The sequence below is a fragment of the Pelodiscus sinensis genome, chromosome 29 (assembly GCF_049634645.1).
Source record: "Pelodiscus sinensis isolate JC-2024 chromosome 29, ASM4963464v1, whole genome shotgun sequence".
Lineage (NCBI taxonomy): Eukaryota > Metazoa > Chordata > Testudines > Trionychidae > Pelodiscus > Pelodiscus sinensis.
This window is the reverse complement of record NC_134739.1, coordinates 1,795,498-1,820,784: the sequence shown is the minus strand read 5'-3', so window position 1 is coordinate 1,820,784 and position 25,287 is coordinate 1,795,498. Positions and strand designations below refer to the sequence as shown.

The 25,287-nt window shown below is 56.8% G+C and overlaps 1 protein-coding gene across 3 annotated transcripts in view; it reads left to right on the top strand.

The window, feature by feature from the left end:
* The window catches only part of LOC106731892 (leucine-rich repeat-containing protein 37A-like), a 55,964-nt gene that overhangs the window by 8,247 nt on the left and 22,430 nt on the right, over positions 1–25,287 (top strand). For all 3 annotated transcript variants that reach the window (XM_075911242.1, XM_075911244.1, XM_075911243.1), the window contains exons 2-7: positions 6,487–6,558; positions 9,311–9,382; positions 12,047–12,118; positions 12,522–12,602; positions 19,361–19,432; positions 23,654–23,728. In XM_075911242.1, coding sequence (XP_075767357.1) covers positions 6,487–6,558; positions 9,311–9,382; positions 12,047–12,118; positions 12,522–12,602; positions 19,361–19,432; positions 23,654–23,728 — 444 coding nt within the window. The remainder of the gene's footprint in view (positions 1–6,486; positions 6,559–9,310; positions 9,383–12,046; positions 12,119–12,521; positions 12,603–19,360; positions 19,433–23,653; positions 23,729–25,287) is intronic.

The window sequence follows — 25,287 nt, the reverse complement described above, 5'->3', positions numbered from 1 at the left end:
AGGAGGGAAGGGAGCTGTTGATTTGCCGACTGGAGGACCCCCCAGGATGAGTTCTGAAACTGGGACGTGGAGTTGTCAGCTGGTCACTGAAGTGGGGGGACCTGGAATGGCTGGAGTCTAGGAGTAGGCTTGTGGCTTGGCGCTAGTGGAGCTGGGGGTGGTTTCTGCAGCAGGGGCTGACGACGAATTTGCCCTGACTCTGGACGGGTTTGCAGAGCAGCGCTTGGGGTGTTGTGCCCCGGTGTGCCGGGCTGACAGGCATGACCGCTTTCCTTGTGCTCCGCTCTCCGGCCCTTCCCCCAATGCTCTGCCTCAGACTAGGCAACGTGTGTTTGTCCAGCGCCTAGCGCCTTGGAGCCATTGCAGAACACAAATAACCCCCATCCGGAGAGTCTGGGGCTGTCCCCGGCCACGTGTCACTAAGCAGCCTAGTGGGGCCACGAGCATGGGTGGGAGCTGGCTTTGAATATCACCAGGCAGGACACGGAGCCGGGGCTGGGAGGGGCAATGAGCTATGGCCGTCCAAGCCTGGCCCTGCCATTCTCCTCCAAGGACCCGCTCCCTGCCCCCCTCTTCCCTCCCCAGCCAAGGGCCTGCTCTCCCGGCCAGGCCAGACCCTGGAGCCTGGCCTAGGTAGGAGCAACCCTGGGGGGCCCAGGCAGCTGTGGGGAGCTGCAGACCCTTCTCTTGCCTGGGATGGGGAGCCCCAAAACACCCCTGGCCCATGTCCCTGCCCCTAGACCCTCTGTCCCAGCCAGGGAGCCCAGTTGTGGCTCCTGTGTGGCTCTTACCATGGCCTGGCTGTGGCTCTTTGGCCCCTGTGACGTAGTGGGGGGTAACCTGCTAACTCTCTGGCTGCTGTCTGTAGTTCCACAGAACAGACAAGCGATGAGTCACTATGCAAAGAGGGTATCCCGACTGGTTTGGCCAGCTGACCCCCATGGAGAGGAACAAAGGAAGGTGGAATGCTGCCCTGGCTGGGGGCAGGGCTGGAGGAGAGTGAGTGAGTTCCTGTCTGGAAAGCAGGGGAGAAGGAGCTGGGGAGGGGGCTGGGATTCCCCTATCTCAAGGGGGGCACTGAGGCCTCTTAGCCCCAGTTCCTGTAACTAGATTACATCTGTGCTGTGCTATATCCTGGAGGAGCAATAAACTTCCTCCATTCTACCGGCTGGTGGAGTCTGTTCATGCCATTTCGGGGTGCAGGAGATGGGGGACCCCCAACGCGCCGTCACACTGGTGTCAGGAGTGGGATGCACTGCACCCCGTGGATGGAGCTTCCAGCGGCGAGCGACAAGGTGCAGTAGAAGCAAGAGCCCTGGAGCCAGGCGTGCTGGAGACAGAGCGAAGCGGTTCCTGGGAATTGTGGGGCACTGCAGCACTAGACTGGTGAGTCTGCACCGAGGGGACCAGCGGGCAGATGGCCTACGCCCGACTCTTGAAGGCAGAGCTGGTGGGGCTGTGCAGAGAGAGGGACTTGCCTGTGCAGAAAGCAACCAAGGCCCAGCTGATTGCCCAGCTGGAAGAGAATGACCAGCCACAGGGCCAGGATCTTGTCCCCAGGGGAAGCAGCCAGACCCCCCCTGAGAGTGTGTCAGGCTCAGAGAGGGGGAGGAGCGCTGGAACCCACCGGAGACATGAGACAGCGTCTCCCAGGAGGCCTGCAAGCCGTAGCCCATCTAGGGCAGGGGCCAGCCCAGCGGAGCTGCGGCGGCTGGAGATCCAGCTGCGGATAAAGGAATTGGAAGCAGAGGACCGAGAGAGGGACCGCCAGGACCGAGAGAAGGAGCGCCAAGATCGAGAGAGGGACCGCCAGGATCGAGAGAGGCAGCGACAGCATGAGCTGGCCATGGCAGAGCGGAGAACCGGCAGGGCACCAGCTGCGCCAAGTGTGGATGGGCCCCAGGGTCCCAGGACTGCCAGGCGCTTGGAGAGGCTCGTGGTGGCCCAATTGAAGGACATGGGCGACATAGACGGGTTCCTCAGCTCCTTTGAGAGGGCCTGTGGACTGCAGCGGGTCCCCCCAGCTGACTGGCTGCAGGAGCTCATCCCCGCACTGAACCAGGAGGCGGCCAGAGTGCTCAGTCAGCTGGAGGACCTAAAGCCAGGGGATTACAACCGAGTCAAGGAGGCCCTGCTGCACAAGTTCGGGCTGACCCCCGAGATGTACAAGAAGAAGTTCCGGGGGATGCAGAAGGAGCCACAGGAGACCTATGTGGATCTGGCCTCCCGCCTGGCGCAATACTGCCGCAAGTGGGTGTCTGGAGTCGGAGCCCAGACCGCAGAGGAGCTGCTCAAGCTGGTCATGATGGAGCAGTTCTATGAAGCGTGCCCACCCAAACTGAGGCTGTGGCTCAAGGACCAAAGACCAGAGACCCCCCCCAGGAGGCCGGGAGGCTGGCAGATGAGTTCACGGAGAGCCGGTCCGGGTGTGAACGGGAGTCCCGGAGAGAAAGGGAATCGCACAGAGACCGGATCTCAGCTGAGCAACGGAGGGAGTCAACTACGGGGCGAGACCAAGGAACAGGTCGTCTGTACCCCAGAGAACCAGCCAGGGCCTGGACAGAGAGCCCAAAGCCTAACTTGCCAGCGCTGTGGGCAAAAAGGCCACAAGAGGGCTCAGTGCACCAGGTCCCAGGACCGGGGACTTTCCAGGGTTAACTGGCTGGGGCGGGAGGAAGGGCAGGCTGCCCCAGAGGCAGGGGCTGGCAGGCAAACCTCAGCTCAGAGAGAGGGGAAGGATGCTCAGTGCACCTCCCCTGGGAGGTCTGACCCTCGGGAGGCGGATTTCTCCATGTACCGGGTGGGGGCAGGGCGGCCCCTGCGGAGCGAGTGCCTCATACCCCTGGAGGTGGATGGTAGGAAGGTGACGGGCTTCTGGGACACGGGGGCGGAGGTGACACTGGCCCGATCCGATATAGTGGCCCCAGACCGGATACTACCCCACACGCAGCTGACCCTGAAGGGCATAGACGGGTCCCCGTTTAAGGTGCCTGTAGCCCGGGTGCATCTGAAATGGGGGGCCAAGGAAGGCCTCAAGGAAGTGGGCGTGCACCCGCACTTGCCCACCGAGGTGCTGATGGGGAATGACCTAGAGGAGTGGCCCCATGATTCCCAGCAGGCTCTACTCACCACTCGGAGCCAGAGCCAGCGAGGGGCTGGCAGCCTGGGTCCAGGGAAGGACTCCCGGCAGCGTCCTCAGGGTCCCATCCCAGTGGACACGGGGTCCAACCAGGCTGGGACGCCGGACCTAGGTAAAGGTGGGGGACAGGTCTCGATCCCTGCCTCAGCAGCTGAATTCCAGGCTGAGGTGCAGGCAGACCCCTCCTTGCAGAGGCTGAGGGACCAGGCTGGCCTCCGTGCAGCTCAGCCCCGGGGGAGAGGTGGCCAGGAGAGATTTCTATGGGAGCGGGGATTCCTGTTCCGGGAATGGCTTCCCCCCGGGAAGGTGAAGGCATGGGGGGTCCAGCGGCAGCTGGTCGTCCCCCGAAAGTATTGCCTTGAGCTGCTGTATTTGGCCCACAGCGTCCCTGTTGCGGGCCACCGGGGGATCCGGAGCACCCGGCTGAGGCTGCTCCAACACTTCTATTGGCCGGGAATCTTTACAGCCGTGCAGCGGTACTGCCGGTCCTGTGACTCCTGCCAGAGGGGTGGGAAGGCCCAAGACAGGAGGAAAGCGGCTTGGGGGTCTCTACCCCAGATAGAGGACCCTCTGGGCTCGCTGAGAGAGTTATGGGAGGGGAAGACCCCCCTGGATGGAGTGTCGGGGGTGGAAGCCGCCCTGGCTGTCCAGAGAAGGCTCGCTGGGCTCATGGCCCCGGCCCGAGAGACCCTGGCCAGAGATCAAGGCCAGCGGAAGGGTGGGTGTGATCCCTGAGGACAGGCCGGTGCCAGTCGCCCTGGAGCGGTGCGGCAAATGGACAGAAGGAAGCCAATTCATGTGGGGCTCGCCATGGCCGGCCCGAGTCAAGGGGAGCATCCATGTCCCCAGGGCGGGTTCCCACGCAGAGGACCCGAACTTCCCTAGGTCACGAGCGGAGTGACCCTGCTCAGTTCGCTCTCGGAGGGGGGAGAACTGTGACGTAGTGGGGGGTAACATGCTAACTCTCTGGCTGCTGTCTGTAGCACCACCGAGCAGACAAGCGATGAGTCACTATGCAAAGAGGGTATCCCAACTGGTTTGGCCAGCTGACCCCCATGGAGAGGAACAAAGGAAGGTGGATGCTGCCCTGGCTGGGGGCAGGGCTGGAGGAGAGTGAGTGAGTTCCTGGCTGGAAAGCAGGGGAGAAGGAGCTGGGGAGGGGGCTGGGACTCCCCCTTCTCAAGGGGGGGGGCACTGAGGCCTCTTAGCCCCAGTTCCTGTAACCAGATTACATCTGTGCTGTGCTGTATCCTGGAGGGGCTCCATTCTCCATTCTTCCGGCTGGTGGAGTCTGTTCGTGCCATTTCGGGGTGCAGGAGATGGGGGACCCCCAACGCGCCGTCACAGCCCCCGAGAACCCCGCCCCCGGATGAAAGCCGGAGCCCTGGTGGGGTGAAAGCCGTGCGGGAAGATGGGGGAGCCATGGATCCTCCACCTGCGCTGGGCAGGAGCCATGGGGCAGGGGCGGCCCTCACACCAGGCAGGAGGGGTGGTCCAGGCTTCCCAGCTGACTCCTGCTTCCAGCTCGGCTGGGGGGCAAGACCTCAGGAGAAAAGCGGGGGGGGGGGGCAGGGTCTCACACAGGCCTCTTGGAGGAATCCATCCCCCCTGTCACCACGTCTGGGCTGCTGCTGGTGTTTTCACACACGTCGTGAATTACACACGCGGATCTGACTCGGCGGGGTGAGAAACTATGGGCCAGATTCTATCCCATGGAAGTCAGTTGGGGGTTTCTAGCGGCTTCCAAGGGAGCATGAAACACTGAGGGCATTGCAGGGGGGATTAGGAATACCGGCTGCGCACCCCCCCTGCCAGGCCCCCGGCGGGGACCGTGCACACAGCTCCCCGGAGTGCGCTGAGGCTGCGGCGTGGTCAGCCCTCCAGCCGCTCCGGCTGGCGCCAAAGAGCAACTCAGCCCCAGCTGGGGGGCGTGAGCTGCACCGGCCCAGGGCCCAGTCTCCTTAACCCGACAGCTCCCCGCCACTGCCCCTGTGGTGTTAGCTCTCTGGTGGGAGCGCCGCAGCCACGCCCAGCCAGCACCTCGCCCGCCGGGGAGGGTCAGTGGCAGCCACGACTGCAGGCCCAGCCCTGTTTTCCAAGAGCCGGATGGGGGGGTGTCTGTGGGGCCTGCCAAGGGACAGGTCAGCTTGGGAGAGCAGAGATGAGACAGGACCCCGGAGAGGGCGGGAGTGCAGGTGAACCCAAGGCCAAGGAGCCGATGAATGACGGACTGTGTGGTTTGCTGGCAGGCCCAAAACCCTACTTCAGGGCAAGCCAAAGTGAAACGGAAAGTTCTGGAACAACGTGGGGCTGCGACACAGGCCACACGGACTTTGTTTTGTCTGCATGAAAAGTTTCATTTCGGGCATTTTTAAAAGGAAATGAAGGAGCAGGCTCACAGACTAGCTCCAGGGGGAGCTGCTTCCTTGGGAACCGTAGCCCAGAGGTTAGGGCCTTGCGGCATGGGAAACCCACATCCAAGACTGCCTCTGCGACTTGCACACAAGTCTCCAGTCTCTCTGGACCTGGGGCTGTTGACATTAGAAAAAGAGACTCGGGGGTTGCCCTTGTGGGTTAGACCCACTTCATCAGACAAGCTTCCCCTTCAACTCCTCTGATGAAGAGGCGTTACCCACGGAAGCGTGTGCGCCGATCTATTTTGGCTAGGCGCCGAAGTGCCACAGGCCCCTGCGCTGTGCTAGGGAAGAGCATGCCCTAACCAGCAGGCTAGAGAAATTCGTGCCCGTGCTCTCGGGCCCAGTGCCTATTTGACTCTTGTATATGCCGTGGAACATCTTCAGTAGGGAGAGAAACTCTTAATCAAACCCTTTCCCTCTGCTCCAAGGGCAGAGAGCTCCCCGGGCCCTCCCTGAAGAGGGTGCAGGAAAACCCAGCTTGGAGAACACAGCCCCAGAGCCCATCTCCGGCGGGAGCAGGGAGGGGATGCAGCTGACATGCTCACAATACCAAACCCGCGGGGCTGGGTTCTTCCCTTATGGATGGCAGGGCTTACAGGACAGCAGCCTCCTTTGTTCCTTCCCAGCTGTTTGGCTCATTCTGGCCACAGCCCTCGGGGCCGCCTGCTTCACCACAGAACACGCTCGGTGATGCCAGCCCAGTGGGGCGTGTGACGCTCAGGCGGGGCAACGGAATCCGTCTCCGTGCGAAGGTTTTGGGGCCTGGCCGTGTTCCACCAAAGTCAAGGGGCACTTTGCCGTTGGGAGCACGGTCACGCTCTCCGGTGACTCAGGGCGGAGGGGAACTGCTTGCACAGTGCTCTGTTCCGAGCACTTCCCGTGAATTCACGCGCTAAAGACTGTGGTGACATGGCCTTTATTTCTTCACAGGGACTTCAGTGGGAATGCTATTTCTTCCATTGAAAAAAGGGTCTGGAAAGGATACCCTTGGGCTGAATATTTGTGAGTATTTTCTAGTGTTTTAAATACTGAGGGCTAACAGGTATTTAGTGTGCACGCACACACACATGCAAACACACACGTGCGCGCACGCACACACACACGCACACACACCCCTCTCTTTTACTTCAGTTCCAGTTGGGGGTGAGAAAGATACGGCTGAGACTCAATTCTGTGATCTAACATTTATCTTTCACACAGTGAAATCTGAAAGCCGCTCTGATGCCAGTGTTAGCAAAGACAGACGTGCCTGGTACATTAAGGAGTTGGTATCCAAAGCTGAAATTGGCTCAGTTTATTTCTTAGTAGTAGTTTTTCCATAACTTACACAAGTGACTGGCCACTGGGAATAAGCCAGGGGCTTGTTATATCTATGTGTGTGTGTGTGTAAATCTTAATACAGATGCATTTAAGAAAAGTTCTTTCGCATACACTATTGTAGCACAGTTAGATTTGCTCTCTTAGGCTATGTCTACACTGCAGGGTTTTTTCAGAAAAGGATACGCAAATTGCAAACTGCAATTTGCGTATCTTTTTCTGGTTTATTTCGGAAGAGGCTTTTCCGAGATTTGGCCCGTCTACACGGGGCCAAATGTCGGCAAAACCTCCTCTTTCGGAACATTCCTTATTCCTCTTAAAATGAGGGATACAGGGATGCCGAAAGAACGTGTCCACTTTTTCGGAAACTATTCCAACAAAGTGGCTGCGTTCTTTGGATGCGGCAGAGCTTTTCCACTCTACCTCTGCCATGCGGACATAGCCTTACTGACTAGAAGCCACTTCTCAACAAGAGCATGTAATTTACTGTCCGTGCGCACTGGGGCTCAGAGCAGTCTGAGCAGACATGCGTAGAAATACTTCTGGATGGCCAGGGCAGATTTCCATGGTGTGGAACATGCTGTGAGTTTTGGCGGCACTGACATCAGATGCTGGGGCCATGCACACAGAGCCCTCATGGCCCTGAGCGTTAGAGTAGAGGTGCAGAAAGCCTTGAGTTCCTCCTTTCTCAGCCAGGTAACAAGCTCCAAACCACCATCCGCTGACTTCACTAGGTCGTCTCATTGTGTTTCTGCTCATGAGCACAGTTTACAGTTTTATAGACAACGCTAATGGTTGCTGGCTTTATATAAAGAGATTGCACGTGAGTTTGCAGTCGTGTTCTCACCATTGTGCGGTTACATTGAACAGAAGTGACTGGCCCTGTTTGAGAACTTAAGCTTCAGACCTGCTACTTTCCAGGCTACGGAACAGCAGGCTTGGTTACAGACCTGGGTTTATAGAACAGACTTTCCCCGCAGCCATTCTCATAATCCCTTGGGAGGCTTTCAGCGGGCTGCAGGCTATGGAAAGGAAGGGAGGAGGCTCAGAACGGACCTGGTCCATTCAAGTCATGCACACGCCCCAACAGTTACTGCTAGTAAATAGCTCTTGGACTCACTGCTCCAAGAGTGTGGCTCTGCGGAGCCAACCAGAGAAGTCCAGTTACAGGGAAGTCGTTTTCCTTCGTTACTTTGTTCCTTTCTGAATCCCTCCGAGTCCAGTTACTGCTCAGTTAGGGCTGAAGATTGGTCTCCCTCCACAGGAAGCTAATGTCCAGTCTCCCATTCTCTCAGCAGACAGCAGAAGTTTGATGCTGTAAAAGCAAATCCTATTTGAAGCGTCAGTCGCACACCTCTCGTGTCTCACATCTTCCACTGCGCCCTGCGTGTCTGATTTCCTTCGAGCTTCAAAACAAACCAAACCTTCTGCTTTGACATTACAGGCTGAAAGGATCCGGGGGAGAAATTTAGCCCCAGGTCAACACACAGAGTTTAGAAGGGTTTTAGAATCTCAACTGTAGAGTCACAGCCAGGACTGCCAGGTACAGGGCCCACTGGAAACTCCTTCTTAGCTCTTCTCTCTGGGGCATCAGTCAGAGGAGTCACGTCTGCCTTGTGACTAATGAAAGTCAGCTCTTATGGAGCTGAGAGAAAAGCTAAAGCCGTCCCTGAGGTTTGAGAGGTGCAGTAGTTACTCAGATTCTCAAGGGTTCATTCAGAAACCATTGCATGTAGGATGAACAGGGAAATACACGCTGCGGATCAGATTCCGCCAGCTCTCCGCGGATCAGGAAGGATGTCGATACATTGCAGAGGGTTCATGAGAATGATTACAGGGTGGAGAAACCTGCCTAGTGTCTACACTTCAGGTAGACATCCACGGCTGGCCTGGGCCAGCTAACTCAGGCTCATGGTGTGGAGCTGTTTCCTGGCAGTGTAGATGCCTGGGTTGGGCTCTGGGATCCTCTCACCTCACAGGGTCCTAGAACCCAGGCTCCAGGATGAGCCCGAAAGGCTTCGTTGCAATGAAGCAGCCCAAACCCCATGAGCCCAAGTCAGCTGGCCTGGGCCAGCCAGGGGTGTCTAACTGCAGCATAGACAGACCCATAGCGACCAACTCCCAGAGCTCCGAGAGGGTTTGGGGTGATTCGATCTGTCTGTAAGTACTTACCTGGAGAGCAAATATCTGATAGTGGGCTACTCAGTCCACCAGACAAAGGCGCTGGCTGGAAGTAGGAGGCAGACAAATTCAGACGCAATAGGGCATGCATTCTTCACCCCTGGGTAATTAACCATTGGAATAAGCTTGCTTGTGCACTCCCCAGGGGAACAGAGAGCCTTTGACAGATGCTATTTTAATACAGGGTTCTGCTGAAGAGATTTGTTTCTCTTGGTTATTGCTGGAGCCAGTGAAATGCCCTTTTGTCTCTTTTCAGAGTTTTAAAGGACAACGACTTACGCAAGCTGCAGAAAGATTCTCTCGAGGGCTTGCTGTCGCTGAAGCATGTGTACGTGTTTCTTTCTAGTGCTGCTCGTGGGCTGCGCTCATAACAGACAAGCTGCTGTTTGTTCCTGAACCCTTTGCTGCGGCTGGCAGGCTCCGGGGGTTATCTTAAAGCAACGATTGGTTGTAAAGCGGGGGCCCTGGGGACGTCCCTAGGCTGCCGTGTGTGTAGACGTGCTCCAAGCAGAGACCACGCTGGGTTTTGGCAGCGCCCGCCTTGTTTCACAGGTTCCCTTTCTCTCCTCCATTCCGGTGCATGTGCCCGAGGCGCTCCCCGCACTGCCAAACAGGGCTTTCTACGCCACGGTGTGGGTTCTTAGTGGAGGGCAGCTTTCAGCTCCCTGGAGCCAAGGGCAGCCCCAGCTGGGGAGCACAGACCTCAGCTAGCTGCAGGCAAGGCCAAACCAGCCCCACCAAGCGGGGCCTGTCAGTTGGCAGGAGCGGCAGGAGCGGCCGTTTTGCAGAGAAGACAGACCTGCGGTTGGGGTCCCCCTGCTTCCCAGCGCATCCCGCTGTTTACTCTCGTCCCGGGATGCGGGATGGCGCCCACAGCAAGCAGGCGCAAAGTGGCCCACGGGAAGGGCTGCAGAACTGCGTTTGTGAGGGAATCTCCAGGAGGCACACGCCTGGCGCTCCCCGGGCACGTGGGCGCTCGGAGCTCGGCTGAGGCCTGTCTTACTGGGCGGCCTGAGCCAACGTGTGATCCTTGGTTCACTTGGGGATTCTTCGGCTGTCTTGGCAAATGCTGGATTCACACCCCCACCCCCTTTTCCTTTTTAACCCCCGTAGGAAATGCCACACACAGATCCTTGCTAAAAGCATGAAGGTGGTGGCAGTGCGTTTGCTGCTAGGCCCCTGTAAACTGCCTATTAAATGCTGTCCAGGGGCTTAGGGAACCAGCCCCGATGGACCTGCTGTGGCCGGGGGAAAGCCGCCTCTCTCCAGCCCAAACCTAGCCCAGCCCCTGACCTGTCACCATCAGGGGAGAGGCATTGGTCCCACGGCCTCATCCCAAGCTGCCATGGTGAGGAGAGCACCTCTCCCCATCAGCCCAGTGCTGCTAGGGAGTCCTCTCTCCCCACCATAGCCCCGGGGCCGCCCCACCCCAGCACCTGCATCCCAGCCAGAGCTCTCACACCCTTGCACCCCGACCTTCAGGCCCCCTCCTGCACTTTGAACCCCTCAGACCCCTCCCCCAGATGAATTGTGTTCTGTGCACTAATGTGGAGGACGTGGAGACCAATGACTCCGTACTGGTGCGCCTCACCCAATGCATTCCGCACGTGTGGTCGGTGTCAGTAGGAATCTTTCTGTGGCAGGAGGGAGAGGTTCTTTCCTTTCGGGTTCAATCTGCCCAGTGCTGGGTTTTCCTGCATTGTGCAGTCAGAGTGAGCGTGCGTCAGAGCGGTGACATACACAAGGCAGCAAATTCTGCTTTTCTTTTCTCTGTTGGCTCAGACGGCTGCAGCGTTCTCTCCTCCTTGCACCCTTCCTGGCGTACTAGGGAAAGGGCAAAGAGGCAAATGCTTACCCCTCCCTACAAGCTAGTGTGGAGGGCTGCCAGGCTGCCAGGGACCAGAAGAGCTGGCTTAGCCAAGCCCAGAGAGGCCTGCCAGTTAGCAAACAGGAACCGGAGGCACAACAGGCATCTCCGAGGAATGGGGAGGCTAAGCAGGGTTCGAATTGGCTCAGGAACTTAATACTGTTTTGTGTTCAGGGCCTTATGCTGCTGTTCAGTCAGCTTTACATGGGTGTTTTGGCCTGGACAGACCCTTTTCCAAGCCCTGTCCTGGCCACCCTGACTTTTCTGCCCACAAGACATTTGTCCTGTTTGCCTTGGCCAAAGGGATCGGCTGGCAAGCACGAACGGGACAAATGCCCACTTTGGGCACAAAGACAGAGGCACCTGAAAGGGGTGAACAGAGATACCAGTTCTATGGGGGGGGGAGAGCAGGACTCAAGTGGGGGACAGGCAGGGCTCCAGTGAGCAAAGATGCTAGCCCTGTGCACTAGACCTGGAAGGTCGGCTTAAGGTACGGAACCAGCTACGTACAATTCATAGCTGGAATCGGCTTCCTCTTAATCCCACTTTGGTGCCATCCCACATGCTCTGGTCCACTTCCCTGACTCCTCACGGCTGTAAAGAGAACAGCCGCCAGCCGGCCCTCAGCAGTCAATGTTCGACCTGCTAGATCCAAGCCAGCAGAGCGAGCTCCGGCGCGGCGAGTAAAGACGTGCCCAGTGCATGTGGGGCGAACACTGCAGGCCTGACAATTCGTTTCTTCAGATTCTTCAGCAAACCAAACAACAAATGCAGAGTTCAAACCAAGCCCAAACAGTTTGTTTCCTTTTTCAGATCAGCCTTGTTAAAAATCAAACTCAGGTGAAGTGCAGAAGCAACTGTCATTCTGAACCAGAAAAAATGCTTCAGCCAACTCAAATTTGCATTTTTCAGCTGAAAAAGCTTTCGCTCAAGTCTAGTCCTCAAAGGCTTGGTAGGGTTGCTGTGAGTCATAGGGCTTATCCGCACTTCTGTGTCCGTGCAAGTGGCTACCAACTCGTAACAACATAGAATCTTTGCCCTTTGTGTCCAGGCAATGAAAGTAAATGTTGCTGTTGTTCAAGTGCAATCCATATTTTTCTAATCTCCATTTGTTCATTTCAACAGGGATTTATCCTGCAACAAAATCCAGTTTATTGAGAAACAAGCGTTTGAGCCACTGCCTTTTCTGCAGTTTATGTAAGTTCTAGAAATGGCTTGATAGTGTATTGTACAGTAAGCAGTGTTTACTGACGTCTGTAACGGAGCTAGTGGTAGAATCAATTCTAGTGGCAATACGTGTGACTAACATTCTGCTCCTGGAAGACTGACTGTGCTCTAGCTAGAGAGACGCCTATAGGTGATGTCCACAGAGATTTGGCTGAAGTTGTTTCTTAAAGATTTACTAAACCCTAGAATAGAAAGCGATTAACTGCACCAGTTTTCACTTCCTCTACTTGATGCACTAAACAAGTGCAGAAAGTAGCAGAATTTCCTCACTAATCCACCTGGGATTTGCATACTCCCTGCCCATGAAAATTGCTCACTGCTAAGTTCCTATCCAGCAGGCCAGATTTATTTCTACAATTGTTTCTTTTCCCAGAAACCTTGGTGGGAATCTCATTACCGAGCTTCAGCCCGGGACGTTCCAGGCCTGGCATGGGATGCAGTTTTTGCAGAAGTTGTAAGTGTAACAAAGTTGACAAGTAAATCGGGACATAAAATCGAGACTGTTGGGGATGGATCCTGCCCTGCAGGGTCTCTGGTTCTCCCCACAAGTACACAGGCAGCCCCTAGCAAACCTTCTGGGGTCCAGGCACCACCTCTGCTTGGGACGTTCTTCCCCTGCCGCGTCTGGGGGGGTGGGGGTAGCATGGGGATTTAAAGGCGCCTTGATTCTTTTTTTGATAGGGGCTTTTTTTGGTTTTGGTTTTTTGGGGTTTTTTGCTCAACCAATTCTTTCCCGCCATGTTCGGTATTTTTTGTGAAACTATCTAGCAGCCGTACCACCTAGAGTTGTGCCAGCGCGGGGTGGGAGAGAGGGTTGAGAAGGGTGCTCACAAGCAGATAGACAGGAAAAGTCCCCTCCCTAGGAGCGCCGATGCAGCAGGAGCCCACAGCTCTGGGCTGCAGCGGGAGCATTGATTTCCTAGCCCCCAGAGCCAGGGGCTGGCCAGTCTGAAGCCCAAGACCATGTTGAGCTCGGCCGGTTCCCACCAATGGGTGCAGTGTGGAGTGACTTAATGCTCCGGAGTGGCTGGCGCAGGCTGGAGGGCTGGCTGGAGTCCCAGCCTCCAGGCAGCAGCAGAGGGGGAGAGACGCTCGCTCGGGGTGGCCCGGAGGAATGAGGAGTCACTGAGGAGAGATGGAGGATGTCACCCAGAGTCAGGAGCCGCAGGCCATCCTCCAGACCTGGGAAGCGGTGGAGGGCCCAAGCGGCTCCGAGGAGGGGCAGGGAGGGGGTGGAGACTGGCCAAGGGCTGAGGTAAGCTAGAGCTGTAGGACAGCTTGGAAATTTTCCATCCAAATGTTTTTTCAACAGGAAAACTTGGGTTTTGACTAATGGAAATGCTGGAGAAAGGTGTCGGCTTTCCTCCGCACTCCTGCATTGCATCCGAAACAAAAAAGAGCTGGCCAAAACCAAGCCTATTTCCAGCAGCTTTGGACCAACACTTTTCATGTTTATGGTCTTCAGATTGGCAACAAAACTTCCATTTTCCCACAGAAAACGTCAATGAAAACAAATATTTTTATTTTCACTGACAGTTTTTGTTGAAAACCCACCCCCCATTTTCCAGCCAGCGCCACAAAGCGCCAAGGGGGGCCCTGAATGAGCAGGGAGCCAGTGGACTTTGAGGACTGCACATGATGTGGCCAAGGGGTGGGCTACAGTTTTCTGCTTTCCTTGGCGATTGCAAGGCCGGCATGTGAAGTGGGGCAGCGAGTCAGACGGGGGTGTGGAGGGCAGTCCCAGAAGAAGTATGGCATCATAGGCATGCGCAGCACATTTCATTAGGGTGTGCACCCAGGGAATTTTCTTTTTTAAAGGCGAACATTTATTGAATACTCAACCATAAAGGACATGATTTTTATTCATCAAACAAACTAAAGAAACTAAAACTTAACTAAACTTAATTTTTTTAAATTAACAACTAAACTTTACTTAAAAATACAAACGTAAGTATGGGACATTGTACTTCTTAGTTCGTTTTTTACATGTGCAATTCGGTGCTTATTGCATAATACAGCAATCCATACTTTAAAACTAAAAGAGCGTATCATGTGATGAAATTAAAACGCAAAGCCACTTTTTTTTGAGACATTATAGGGTTACCAGATAGTCTTAAAAAATATACCAGACACACTTCATGGGGGGGGGAGAGGGACTGACTGGGAGGGGAGTGGGGCTGGCTGGGGGGGGGGGGCAGGAAGCAGAGCTGGGGGGGAGGGGTTGGGGGCTGGACAGGGGAGATCAGCAGGAAGGAGGGGAAGCCAACGGGAGCAGGGCTGGCCAGGGGAGCTCAGGAGGATGAGGGGAGAACTGGCCGCCGGAAGCAGCGCTGGCAGGGGGTGCAGTGGGGCTGGCCAGGGAAGATCGGAAGGAGGAACCAGCCAGCGGGGGGTAGAGCTGGCGGCGGGGGTGGGGGTGGGGGTTGGGTACAGCAGGGCTGGCCGGGGGAGATCGGGAGAGGAGGGGAGAACTGGCCGCTGGAAGCAGGGCTGGCGGCAGGTGCAGCGGGGCTAGCTGGGGAAGATCAGGAGGAGAAGTGGGGGAGAACCAACCGGTCGGCCAGGAGGGGGTGGGGGGAGGAGCTTATCAGCCGGTGGGGAGCGGGACTGACCCGGGCAGTGCAAATCCCAGGGCGCTCCTGCCCCCCGCACAGTCCAGGCGAAGCGCGAGTCAGTCCAGCTGTGGCTCCATCACGCGCTTGACTGGCGCGCAGGAGCACAGACCGGGCTGCCCCCCCCCTCCTCACATGCAACCAGGGCTCCCAGCCCCGATCGCGCCCACCTCCCAGCCACTCCCTACACCAGGCTTCCAGGCGCCCAGTTGGAAAACCAGAAAATATCGGTATTTTCTGGATTTTTTTACTGGACAGAGCCCCAAAAACCCAGACTGTCTGGTAGAAAACTGGACACTTGGCAACCCTAAGACATCAGGGTGTGCCTGGGCACACCCGGCACACCCCGTACGCACTCCAGTGCATGGCATGCATAGGGGACAGGCAGGGTATAAACTGGGGGATTGTGGGAACACAGGGAGTTGAGAGTCAAATGATGTGAGTCATGGACAATGGAAGCAAATGCACTGAGGAGGGAAATAGAAGACTGTTTATTTTCTGAGAGAAGCATTTTTTCAGGTTTTTAGATCTTTAGTTCAATATGCCCAGGGCCCTGTGTCTTCCCTGACTGCCACTGTGAATTCCCTTCAGAAGTCATTCCTCACTGCAGAACTGTGGTCCAACTTCTACACTTCATCCGAAAGCCTTCCTCAGATGCTTGGAACTTGGTCAAACTTTTATCTCACAGGCTGCAATGTTCCACAATGGGTCTGGGCTTGAGAGTGAATTCTGGGAAATCTGAGCAAACCCCCATATAAAGCCCACTTCTGCCATTCAGGCATATGGGCCTAGTTCTCACTGACTCCTTTACATTGCTCTGACAGCGTAAAGGAGCCTTGAAACGGAGCTTTATCTACCTCAGCACAGGGCCATCTGCACCTGCTTTTGGGCAGCCCAGTGTTCAAAGGTTGGAAACTTGCCCTCTGGCGGGGAGAAAGTCCCAGGTCCACATGTGCTTCTCAGTGGGCCCGTGGAAATTCACTGGCATTGTGTTTGGAAAGCACCATTGCCTCTGTCCTGCCCTGCGTTTTCACTGTCACCCTCTCCTACAGCTGGACACCACCATGCTCATGGGACCTGAGTGGCTTTTTTGTTCCAGGCACGTGGATTTGTGTATCTGGAGGAGGAGATGCACTTAAAAGCAGTCTTCATCACACACACACACACACACACACACACACACACACACACACACACACACACACACACACACACACACACACACACACACGCAACTCCTTATGATACAATTGTAGGGCCCCGTGTGTAAGCCAGGCTGGCACATGTGTACACGCTCCACCCATCTGCCACCTGCCATCCCACGTGCACCATGCTCCCCTCCTTCCGCCCTGTGCAAAGGGAGCATCCTGCGTGCCCTCAGGCCTGCCAGCCAAGAGGCAAACATGGAGGGAGGCCTGGGCTCTGGCAGAAGATTTTCCCCAAGATGCTTGTGGGTGACCCAGAACCTCACCCAGGAGGGCGTCCACCTGGCCTGGCATCAGACGTACCTGCCCTGGGGTGGTGCAGGCAGCAGCTGCTGCCGCTGAGTAGGTGGGTGCAGGTGCACAAGGGGGTAGGCTCGTACCTTCGCACTGAGGACTGCAAGGAGCTCTCAGCCCTGCCTTATGCTGCACAGGACTTGTCCGGACAGCACAGGAAGGAACCCAAGGCTCTCCTGCCTTCCCCTGAGTCAGGGACTTGCCTCTCCATCTCTTAAGCAGGGAAGAAGTCCTGCAAAGACACCGACATTTGCTCCCCCGGGATTCCAGGGTTTTCTTACTGCCCAATCGCAGCCAAAGGGGGCCCCTGACCCTCCACCCGCCGGCAGCTAAAAGAGGCCAAGAGGTTTAGAACTCAGTGGCTAGCGCCAGGCCCCTAAACAAGTGAGCTGGTTTCCCCAGGTGCTGAGCGCCCCCTGCTGCCCATGGGCCCAGTGACACTCAGTTCCAGGCAAATGTTCAGAAGAAACGAACGAGTAAGGGGGGGAAGTTTCAGAGGGGAGCCGAGTTCCTCTGCCGCTGAATAAACTTGAAACACAGCACTGGTCCTGCAGCACCTCAGGGCATGTCTACACTACCCCCCGAGTTCGAACTAGCGGGGTAATGTAGTCATCCGCAGTTGCAAATGAAGCCCGGGATTTGAATTTCCCGGGCTTCATTTGCATAAAGCCGGCCGGCGCCATTTTTAAATGCCGGCTAGTTCGGACCCCGTGCCGCGGCTACACGCGGCACGGACTAGCTAGTTCGGATTAGGAAGCCTCCCCCCTTTTCCCCTATTTATTTTGGCCCTGGACATCCAACACGCTGGTCATCTGAAGAAGCTCATGATGCCATCTACAATGTTGTGTTAGTCTTTAAAATGCTACAGACTATTTGTTGTTTTTTAAGTTTATCCTGTACAGATTAACTCAGCTAACCCCTGAAGCTTATGATCAATGAGGCTGACAGGGTGGGTGCTAAGGACTCTACGTACCCAGTGCTTGGCTTTTGAGGTCATTAGGGTGTGGAATGTCGGGGGCTACACAGTTAAGGTCTTTGATTAAACCTCTAGTGCAGTGTCAGACTTGTAAGTGAAACCTAGTTCTGCAGCGTCTCTCTCCAGCTGGGTTTGGAAATTGCCTCAATTGTCACCCCCAGAGCCCGCAGTGAGCACCGGGCAAGTGAAAACGTCCCCAGCAGGCTTCTTGTGTCACCATTTCGAGTATCCGATTTGTGTCCGGGAATCCCTTGTCACAGAGACTGTCCGGTTTGGCCAGTGTCCATGGCCGAGGGGCACTGCTGGCAGAGATCACGCTGGGGGACGTGCAGTTGTGTGAGCCTCTGGTGTGGTGGCCGATGGTGTCGCTGGTGTAGCTGTGTGGGCAGAGTTGGCACCAGGGCTGATTGCAGGGGCGGGTTCCTGGGTGAGGGTGACGGGGCTGTTGCTGTGTGGTTGCGGGACAGAATTTGTTTGAGGTTGGGGATTTGTCTGTAGGCGAGGATTGGCCTGTCCCCAAGGCCTGTGAGAGTGAGGGGTCATTTTCCAGGCTAGGCTGTAGATTGTCAATGATGCGCTGGAGGGGTTGAGTCGGGGGCTGCAGGCGATGCCCAGGTGGGTCCTGTTGTTCTCTTTGCTGGGCCTGTCGAGAAGAAGCTGATGCCTCATCTGGGTCTGTCGATCTGTTTTTTTCACTTCTCCGGGTGGGTATTTCAGTTTTAAGAAGGCTCGATATCGATCCTGTAGGCGTTTGTCTCTGCTTGTGGGACGAGCAAATCCGCTTGGATCTTCGGTCCTGGCTGTAAACAATTGACTGTGAAATGTGTCTGGGATGGAAGCTGGAGGCATGAAGGTAAGTGGAGCAGTCGGTAGGTTTCCGGTATAGGGTGGTAGAAATGTGTCCATCGTGTACTTGTACTGGAGTGTCCAGGAAGTGGATCTCTCATGTGCACTGGTCCAGGCTGAGGTTGATGGTGGGGTGGAAGTTGTTGAAATCTCCGTGAAATTCTTCCAGGGTCTCTTTCCCGTGGGTCCTACGATGCAGATGTCATCGATGTAGCGTAAGTGGAGTAGGGGTGCTGGGGGCAGGAGCTGAGGAAATGTTGTTCAAGGTCGGCCATAAAGAGGTTGGCAGATTGCGGGGCCTTGCTGCTGACTTGAAGATACAAATTGTCCCCGAATGGGACGTAGTTGTGGGTGAGGACAAAGTCGCGGAGCTCTGTGACCAGGCGTGCAGTGCTGTCATCGGGGGTGATGTTCTAACTTTCCTGGGCACCCACTGCTGGCTCTGAAGGTGACAACTGAGGCAATTTCCAAACCCAGCTGGAGAGAGAAGCTGCAGAACTTGGTTTCACTTACAAGTCTGACACCTGCACTAGGGCTGTGTCTAGACTGGCCAGTTTTTCTGGAAAATCAGTCGCTTTTCCGGAAAAACTTGCCAGCTGTCTACACTGGACGCTTGAATTTCCGCAAAAGCACTGACTTCCTACTGTAAGAAATCGGTGCTTCTTGCGGAAATACGATGCTGCTCCCGTTCGGGCAAAAGTCCCTTTTGCGCAAAAGGGCCAGTGTAGACAGCTCAGATTTGTTTTGCGCAAAAAAGCCCCGATCGTGAAAATGGCGATTGGGGCTTTTTTGCACAAAAACTCGTCTAGATTGGCACGGACGCTTTTCCGCAAAAAGTGCTTTTGCAGAAAAGCATCCTGCCAATCTAGACGCTCTTTTCCGCAAATGCTTTTAACGGGAAACTTTTCCGTTAAAAGCATTTGTGGAAAATCCTGCCAGTGTTGACGTAGCTAGAGGTTTAATCAAAGACCTTAACTGTGTAGCCCCGACATTCCACACCCTAATGACCTCAAAAGCCAAGCACTGGGTACGCAGAGTCCTTAGCACCCACCTTGTCAGCCTCATTGATCAGATACTCTCATGGCCAGTACCTTGTTTTCCCCCGGACTCCTTAGCGCCGCTCACCAGAGGAAGTGGGCTGTGCCTGTGAACGCTCATGATGCCGTCGCCGTGTGTTGTTGGTCTCTGGGGAGGGAAGCCAAGAGAGACGTGTGACCCTTGTTAGCCAGCCTTGCTCTCCAGCTCACTCAGCCCTGGTGCTGTCCCCTTCCTTTTTCAGGGTCCTGAGCCATAATCCATTGTCAGTCGTGGCAGACACGTCGCTTTTCACACTGCCCTCCCTGGCGTATCTGTAAGTACCCGCTTGCCTCGGCCCCGATCCGTCAGTGCGTTGGCTCTGCCCCTCCCTCCCATGCATGGGGCTGCTGCAAATCACCGTGAAGGGAGCGGGAGGCAGGGGCCATCCCACTCCAGCCCCACACAGGCTGGCCCAAGGAGATCAGCTGGAGACACTTCCCAGGGGTCAGCCCCACACCGGACAGGAGGCCTGTGCAGCAGGGAATGCTGATTGAAGGCTGGAATGCGGGTGCGCCTGCTGACTCTGCAGCGCTAATGGACTATAACCCAACGGGGCTGGGGCCGGCTGTGTCAATAACCCAGCACTGGGTCTGTATGGGCACCGCTTGCGCCAGCGCAGGGCGGAGCCCCTGGCACTCCTACGCCCCACAGCCCCCGTCCTTCTCCGGGGGGATGGCTACATGCAGCATTTCAGCTCCCACAACCCCGCAGGCCAGGGTTCTGCCAGGCGTGCGATTTGCAGATATCCTCCCACTGCATCGCCCAGCTTGGGTCTCCTCCGTCCAGTGGTTTGCTCTCGCCGCCTGGAGCCTGACTCGGACAGTGCCTGGGGCTGCCGTGCGCGGACGGGGCTTTTTACCATTTATTTGTAGGAGCTAGTCAACCCCCCCAACATCCTGTGCACGGAGATCTCAGAGTTTCTCGGCCACTTCTCTATGTAAGATACTTTAATGACTCCTGATACCATGACATCTGAGTCCCCCCCCCCCAACGTATTTATTGCCCCGCCCCCGGGAGATGGGACAGCACTCTTCTCGTGAGGCAGGGGAACCCGAGGGAGGCTAAATGACTGCTCAGGGGCATGTACAGAGTCAGTGGCAGGGAACTGAACCCAGGCCTCCCCCAGGCTAGGCTGTCTCAGTGGCATCTACTATTCCTTGCTCTGTGTCCTGCGCTAGGAACAGATTCCTCGTCTTCCCTGGTATTTTCAGAACTTTGTTTGCTCCCCTAGGCGTGTGCGCAGGACACGCGGAGCCAGGGGTTTGGGATTGCTCCATGTGAGCCAGTGCCATGTTATTGCGCATTTCTTCTTTCATTCCCGTGGTTGCATATTGATTGACTCCCCGTGTAAAGCCAGAGGAGAGGGGGTCAGATCCGGGAAGGCTGAGTGGCAAAGATTTGCCCTTTGTGCTCTTGGGGCACACGCTCAGACTCCTGGGGGTGTCCGGACAGGCATCGGGCTCTGTCCCAGGCCAGTAACGGTTCAGCTGTGTGCGTGTGGTGCGCTGGCTGCAGGCTCCGAGTGCCCCAAACACCACCCGCCAGATAAGGACCAGGTGAACTGCCAAACGCAGCGCAGTCCGTTGTCAGCACTCTGACCCCCCAACAATGGGCTCAGCACAGTCAGCGATGGCATTTTCCGTTGCCCCCCAGGCCAGACAAGGGCAGCCCCCCGGGATACATTTGTATAGGTAGGGACAAAGAAGTTCCACATCGCTGCCGCGCTCCCACACTGCCCTCGGCATGCTGTCAGTGACGCTGTACTGAACCTGGGCGGGTCTGCCCCTTTATCTGGGGGTGGTACGCAGGGGTTCTGTTCCCTCTCCTTTTGTGACGGCGCGTTGGGGTCCCCCGCCTCCTGCACCCCCGAAATGGCACGAACAGACTCCACCAGCCGGTAGAATAGGGGTGGTTTATTGCTTCTCCAGGATACAGCCCAGCACAGATGTCATCAGGTTACAGGGCAGGCCTAGGATGCCTCAGCCCCCCTTGATATGGGGGGAGGACTCGGCTTCTAAACCCCCCAGCCTGTGGCTGAGGCTGCTTCCTCCATCCTCCCAGATAGAAACTAACTCTCCTCCAGCCCTGCCCCCCATCCAGGGCAGCATCCACCTTCCTTTGTTCCTCTCCATGGGGGGTGTCTGGCCATACTGGTTTGCATAGTGACTCATCCTGTTTTGCTGGGTCGTGGTACCCACGGCAGCCAGTGGGGTTACCCCAGAGCCAGCAGCATAGAAACCAGCCAGGTACCCCCACTACGTCACACCTTTGCAATGCGCATGGCCTGTGCCTGGTGCCTAGGAGTTTTCTGCACTCCCAGCCCTGCCTCTCGCTCACAGCCTCACTTTGCTTTACATTGGCAAAGTCTTGGCCATTGGTGCCGAGGCCTCAGGCCTCCACCCGCGGGCGATACCTGGGCTATGTTTTGGGCCCTGTTCCCAGGGAACATGGTGTCCCCCGGGCGCCAGGCTGCCGATCCACGTCCGTCTTTTGGCTGTGTGACGGCCCTAATAATAGTCAGATTTTGGTGGGGGGCGACCTGTGTGTGCTGTGATCAGGGCCGGATTAAGGGGTGGGCTAGCCAGGCCGGTGCCTGGGGCGCTGACCTATGGGGGCGCTAAAACACCCCGGTTCACCTGCGGGCGCCTCTAGGGCTGGCGCATGGAACGCAGTAGGGCGGAGGCTGCTTCCCCCGGCCGGCCGCATCCCGCCTGCAGCCCCAGCTCCTGCGCTGAGACTTGGAGGCTCCTGCCGCTGAAGGGGCGCTGAGCTAGATGCGAGGGTGCTGCCTTCGGAGCCTCAGTTTTCTCTCGGCCGACAGAAAGCGAGTCCGCGGGCGGCCGGCGAGGCTCGGGGAGCAGCAGCGCTGGTCTCTCCTGTGCCAAATCCGCCGCACGGGGCGCCCAGAACCGGGGCTGTGCACCCAGCGCCCCCGCACCCAGCGCACACCCGCCAGTTACGCGGCTCCCAGCTGCCCTGCGCTCAGCCCGGGGAGCGCCCCTGCTGATCGGGAAGCCATTCCTCTTTGCCCCAGCCCAGCTGGAGCGAGACGCAGCCTCCCCAGGCTGAGCACAGGGCAGCTGGGCTGGAGCAAAGAGGAGCGGCTGCCCAGCCAGTGGTTTTAAGCCCAGGTGCACCACACTCCACGTGGGCTGGAGTAGAGGGGAAACTGCCCGGTCAGCTGGCCCTGGTGTTCGGCAGAGGCTGCGCCGCGCTCCAGCTGATCCGGCGGCTTCTCCTCTGCTCCAGCCCAGGTAAAGCGTGGTGCACCTGGGCTGAACACCACGGCTGGCCAGCCGACCCGGCAGCTGCTTCAGTGCAGGTAGTCCGGCATGGGGCACCTGGGCACGCACCTTCCTCTGCCGCCTCCGAGGGCTCCGATACGACCGGCAGCTCTTCTTTATCCACCGAGGGGCCTTCCGCGCGACCTCTCAGAGCTGCCGGAATTCTACCAGGACCTCCTCCAGACCTGGAAGCTGTTCTCGGTGACCAGGTCCATTGTGGCCTCCGAGGGAGCAGACCTCCTCGCGGAGCCCCTGCTCCACAATCCAGCGCAGAGAGACCGTTCCCCTCCCCCCCCCCCCGAGAAAACACAGGCTGCTCTGTGCAGTGCTCAGTGGTGGGGATGGGCCATTCGTCTTGTGAGGAGGAGCTCGGGGGTCCTGGCGGTAAGGCTCTGCCACAGCTGTTCTCAGCTCTGCCCCACACAAGCCGCTTCCTCTCTCGCTGCCTCAGTTCCCCACCCGCTAGCTAGACGCGAACCCTCTCGTGGGGCTGGGTGGGTTATTCGGTGGCACAGAGGCCGTGGTGGTTAGCGTCCAGGCAGACCAAAGAGCTGCTCTTGCTCACCCTCCTCAGACTTCCCTCCTCTCGGGGACGGAGTCTGAAGCCGCCTCAGACACCTTGTGGGTCTTTTGGCTGGAGTGGCCTATGCGGCAACACATTGTTTGTTTATGTCTTGTCATACTTGAGCATGTCTTGTCTGCACACATCCAGGCGCTGGCGCAATGAAAGTGTGTGGCTAAACCCATTCCACCGGAGCACACCTGATGCCCGATTATGGTTTAAGAGCAGCTGAGTAGAGCGTACTCCTCTAACAATGGATTGTACTAAATTCACACCCACATATCTCTCAGGGGGTGGATAGATCAGTGGTTTGAGCATTAGCTGCCTACACCCAGTGTTGTGAGTTCAATCCCTGAGGGGGCCGTTTGCGGATCTGGGCCAAGTCTGTCAGGGATGGTCCTGCTGTGAGGGTGGGGCCTGCTCCTTATTATAGGATAATATATGGAGTGATACCCTTCCAGCTCCAGGAGAGGGGTATATCTCCATATAGTAGTATTAAGAGCATCAGCTCATGGTCCAGGTGGCTTTAGCCATCTCAGTTAAGAGCAACCCCTGGGTGAAGCAGTGCACATCTGTGTGGACAAGCCCTCTGCTGGGGTGTGCTATTCAGGCCTCCACACTCAGTCTGTTTTTTAAACATCTTTTCCAGGGACCTAGGAGCCACCCAAGTGACGCAAAAGACATTTCAGACCCTCCTCCTGACGGCGCTCCGGTTAGAAACGCTGTAAGTACGCGGCAACTGGTTGTCCTCAGAGCCGAGCCCAGGTGCTAGAAAATTCCCTGCCTGAAAATCAAAACAAAACCAAACAAAAGGAAGCAAAACGAAAGCCCAGCCCCAGACAAACACAAACGCAAAGTGCCCAAGTCTGAACAGCTCGAGTTGAGCTTTTTCTGCAGCACTCAAAGGCTTACGGATGTCCCTTCCCCTGGAGAAATACTGACTCGTGCTGCAGTCTGGTATCACCGAAACCGTCCCGCAGAGCGTTCAGCATGTGCACAGATGCCGTGTGCTTTCTGCCACGCCTGCCTGCTGGTGCACTGGGCACTGGTGAACGGTTACACCATCCCGCAGAGCGTTCAGCATGTGCACAGATGCCGTGTGCTTTCTGCCACGCCTGCCTGCTGGTGCACTGGGCACTGGTGAACGGTTACACCATCCCGCAGAGCGTTCAGCATGTGCACAGATGCCGTGTGCTTTCTGCCACGCCTGCCTGCTGGTGCACTGGGCACTGGTGAACGGTTACACCATCCCACAGAGCGTTCAGCATGTGCACAGATGCCGTGTGCTTTCTGCCACGCCTGCCTGCTGGTGCACTGGGCACTGGTGAACGGTTACACCGTCCCGCAGAGCGTTCAGCATGTGCACAGATGCCGTGTGCTTTCTGCCACGCCTGTCTGCTGGTGCACTGGGCACTGGTGAACGGTTACACCATCCCACAGAGCGTTCAGCATGTGCACAGATGCCTTGTGCTTTCTGCCACGCCTGCCTGCTGGTGCACTGGGCACTGGTGAACGGTTACACCATCCCACAGTGCGTTCAGCATGTGCACAGATGCCTTGTGCTTTCTGCCACGCCTGCCTGCTGGTGCACTGGGCACTGGTGAACAGTTACACCGTCCCACAGAGCATTCAGCATGTGCACAGATGCCGTGTGCTTTCTGCCACGCCTGCCTGCTGGTGCACTGGGCACTGGTGAACAGTTACACCGTCCCGCAGAGCGTTCAGCATGTGCACAGATGCCGTGTGCTTTCTGCCACGCCTGCCTGCTGGTGCACTGGGCACTGGTGAACAGTTACACCATCCCACAGTGCGTTCAGCATGTGCACAGATGCCGTGTGCTTTCTGCCACGCCTGCCTGCTGGTGCACTGGGCACTGGTGAACGGTTACACTGACCTGCTGCGCCACTGAAGGTTGCCCCCGAGTGTGCTCGTTCAGAGGACCCAACCCGCAGTGCAAACGCAGCCAACTCCACAGAAGCCGTTTCCCCTCGCCCTTGCTACGCCCGCTCAGAGTGGAGTCGCTGCATCGTTGCACCGCTTTCGGGGGTTGTTTTGCCTTGCGAACCCCCGTTTCGTCTCACTGGAGACGTGCTTCCAAGGCCAGGTGTACAACACAGAAGTGTCACAGCGCACTGGGGCTGAGCAGTGGCTGCCTGTCCCGTTTTATCAAATAAATCACCAGGAACAGACCCATTGCGGGGACATCTCTGCGCGCAGCACAAAGGGCAGGTGTGATGTGCCGGTCAAAGGCAGTGATATCCGGGTGAGTGGACGTGCCCTTTG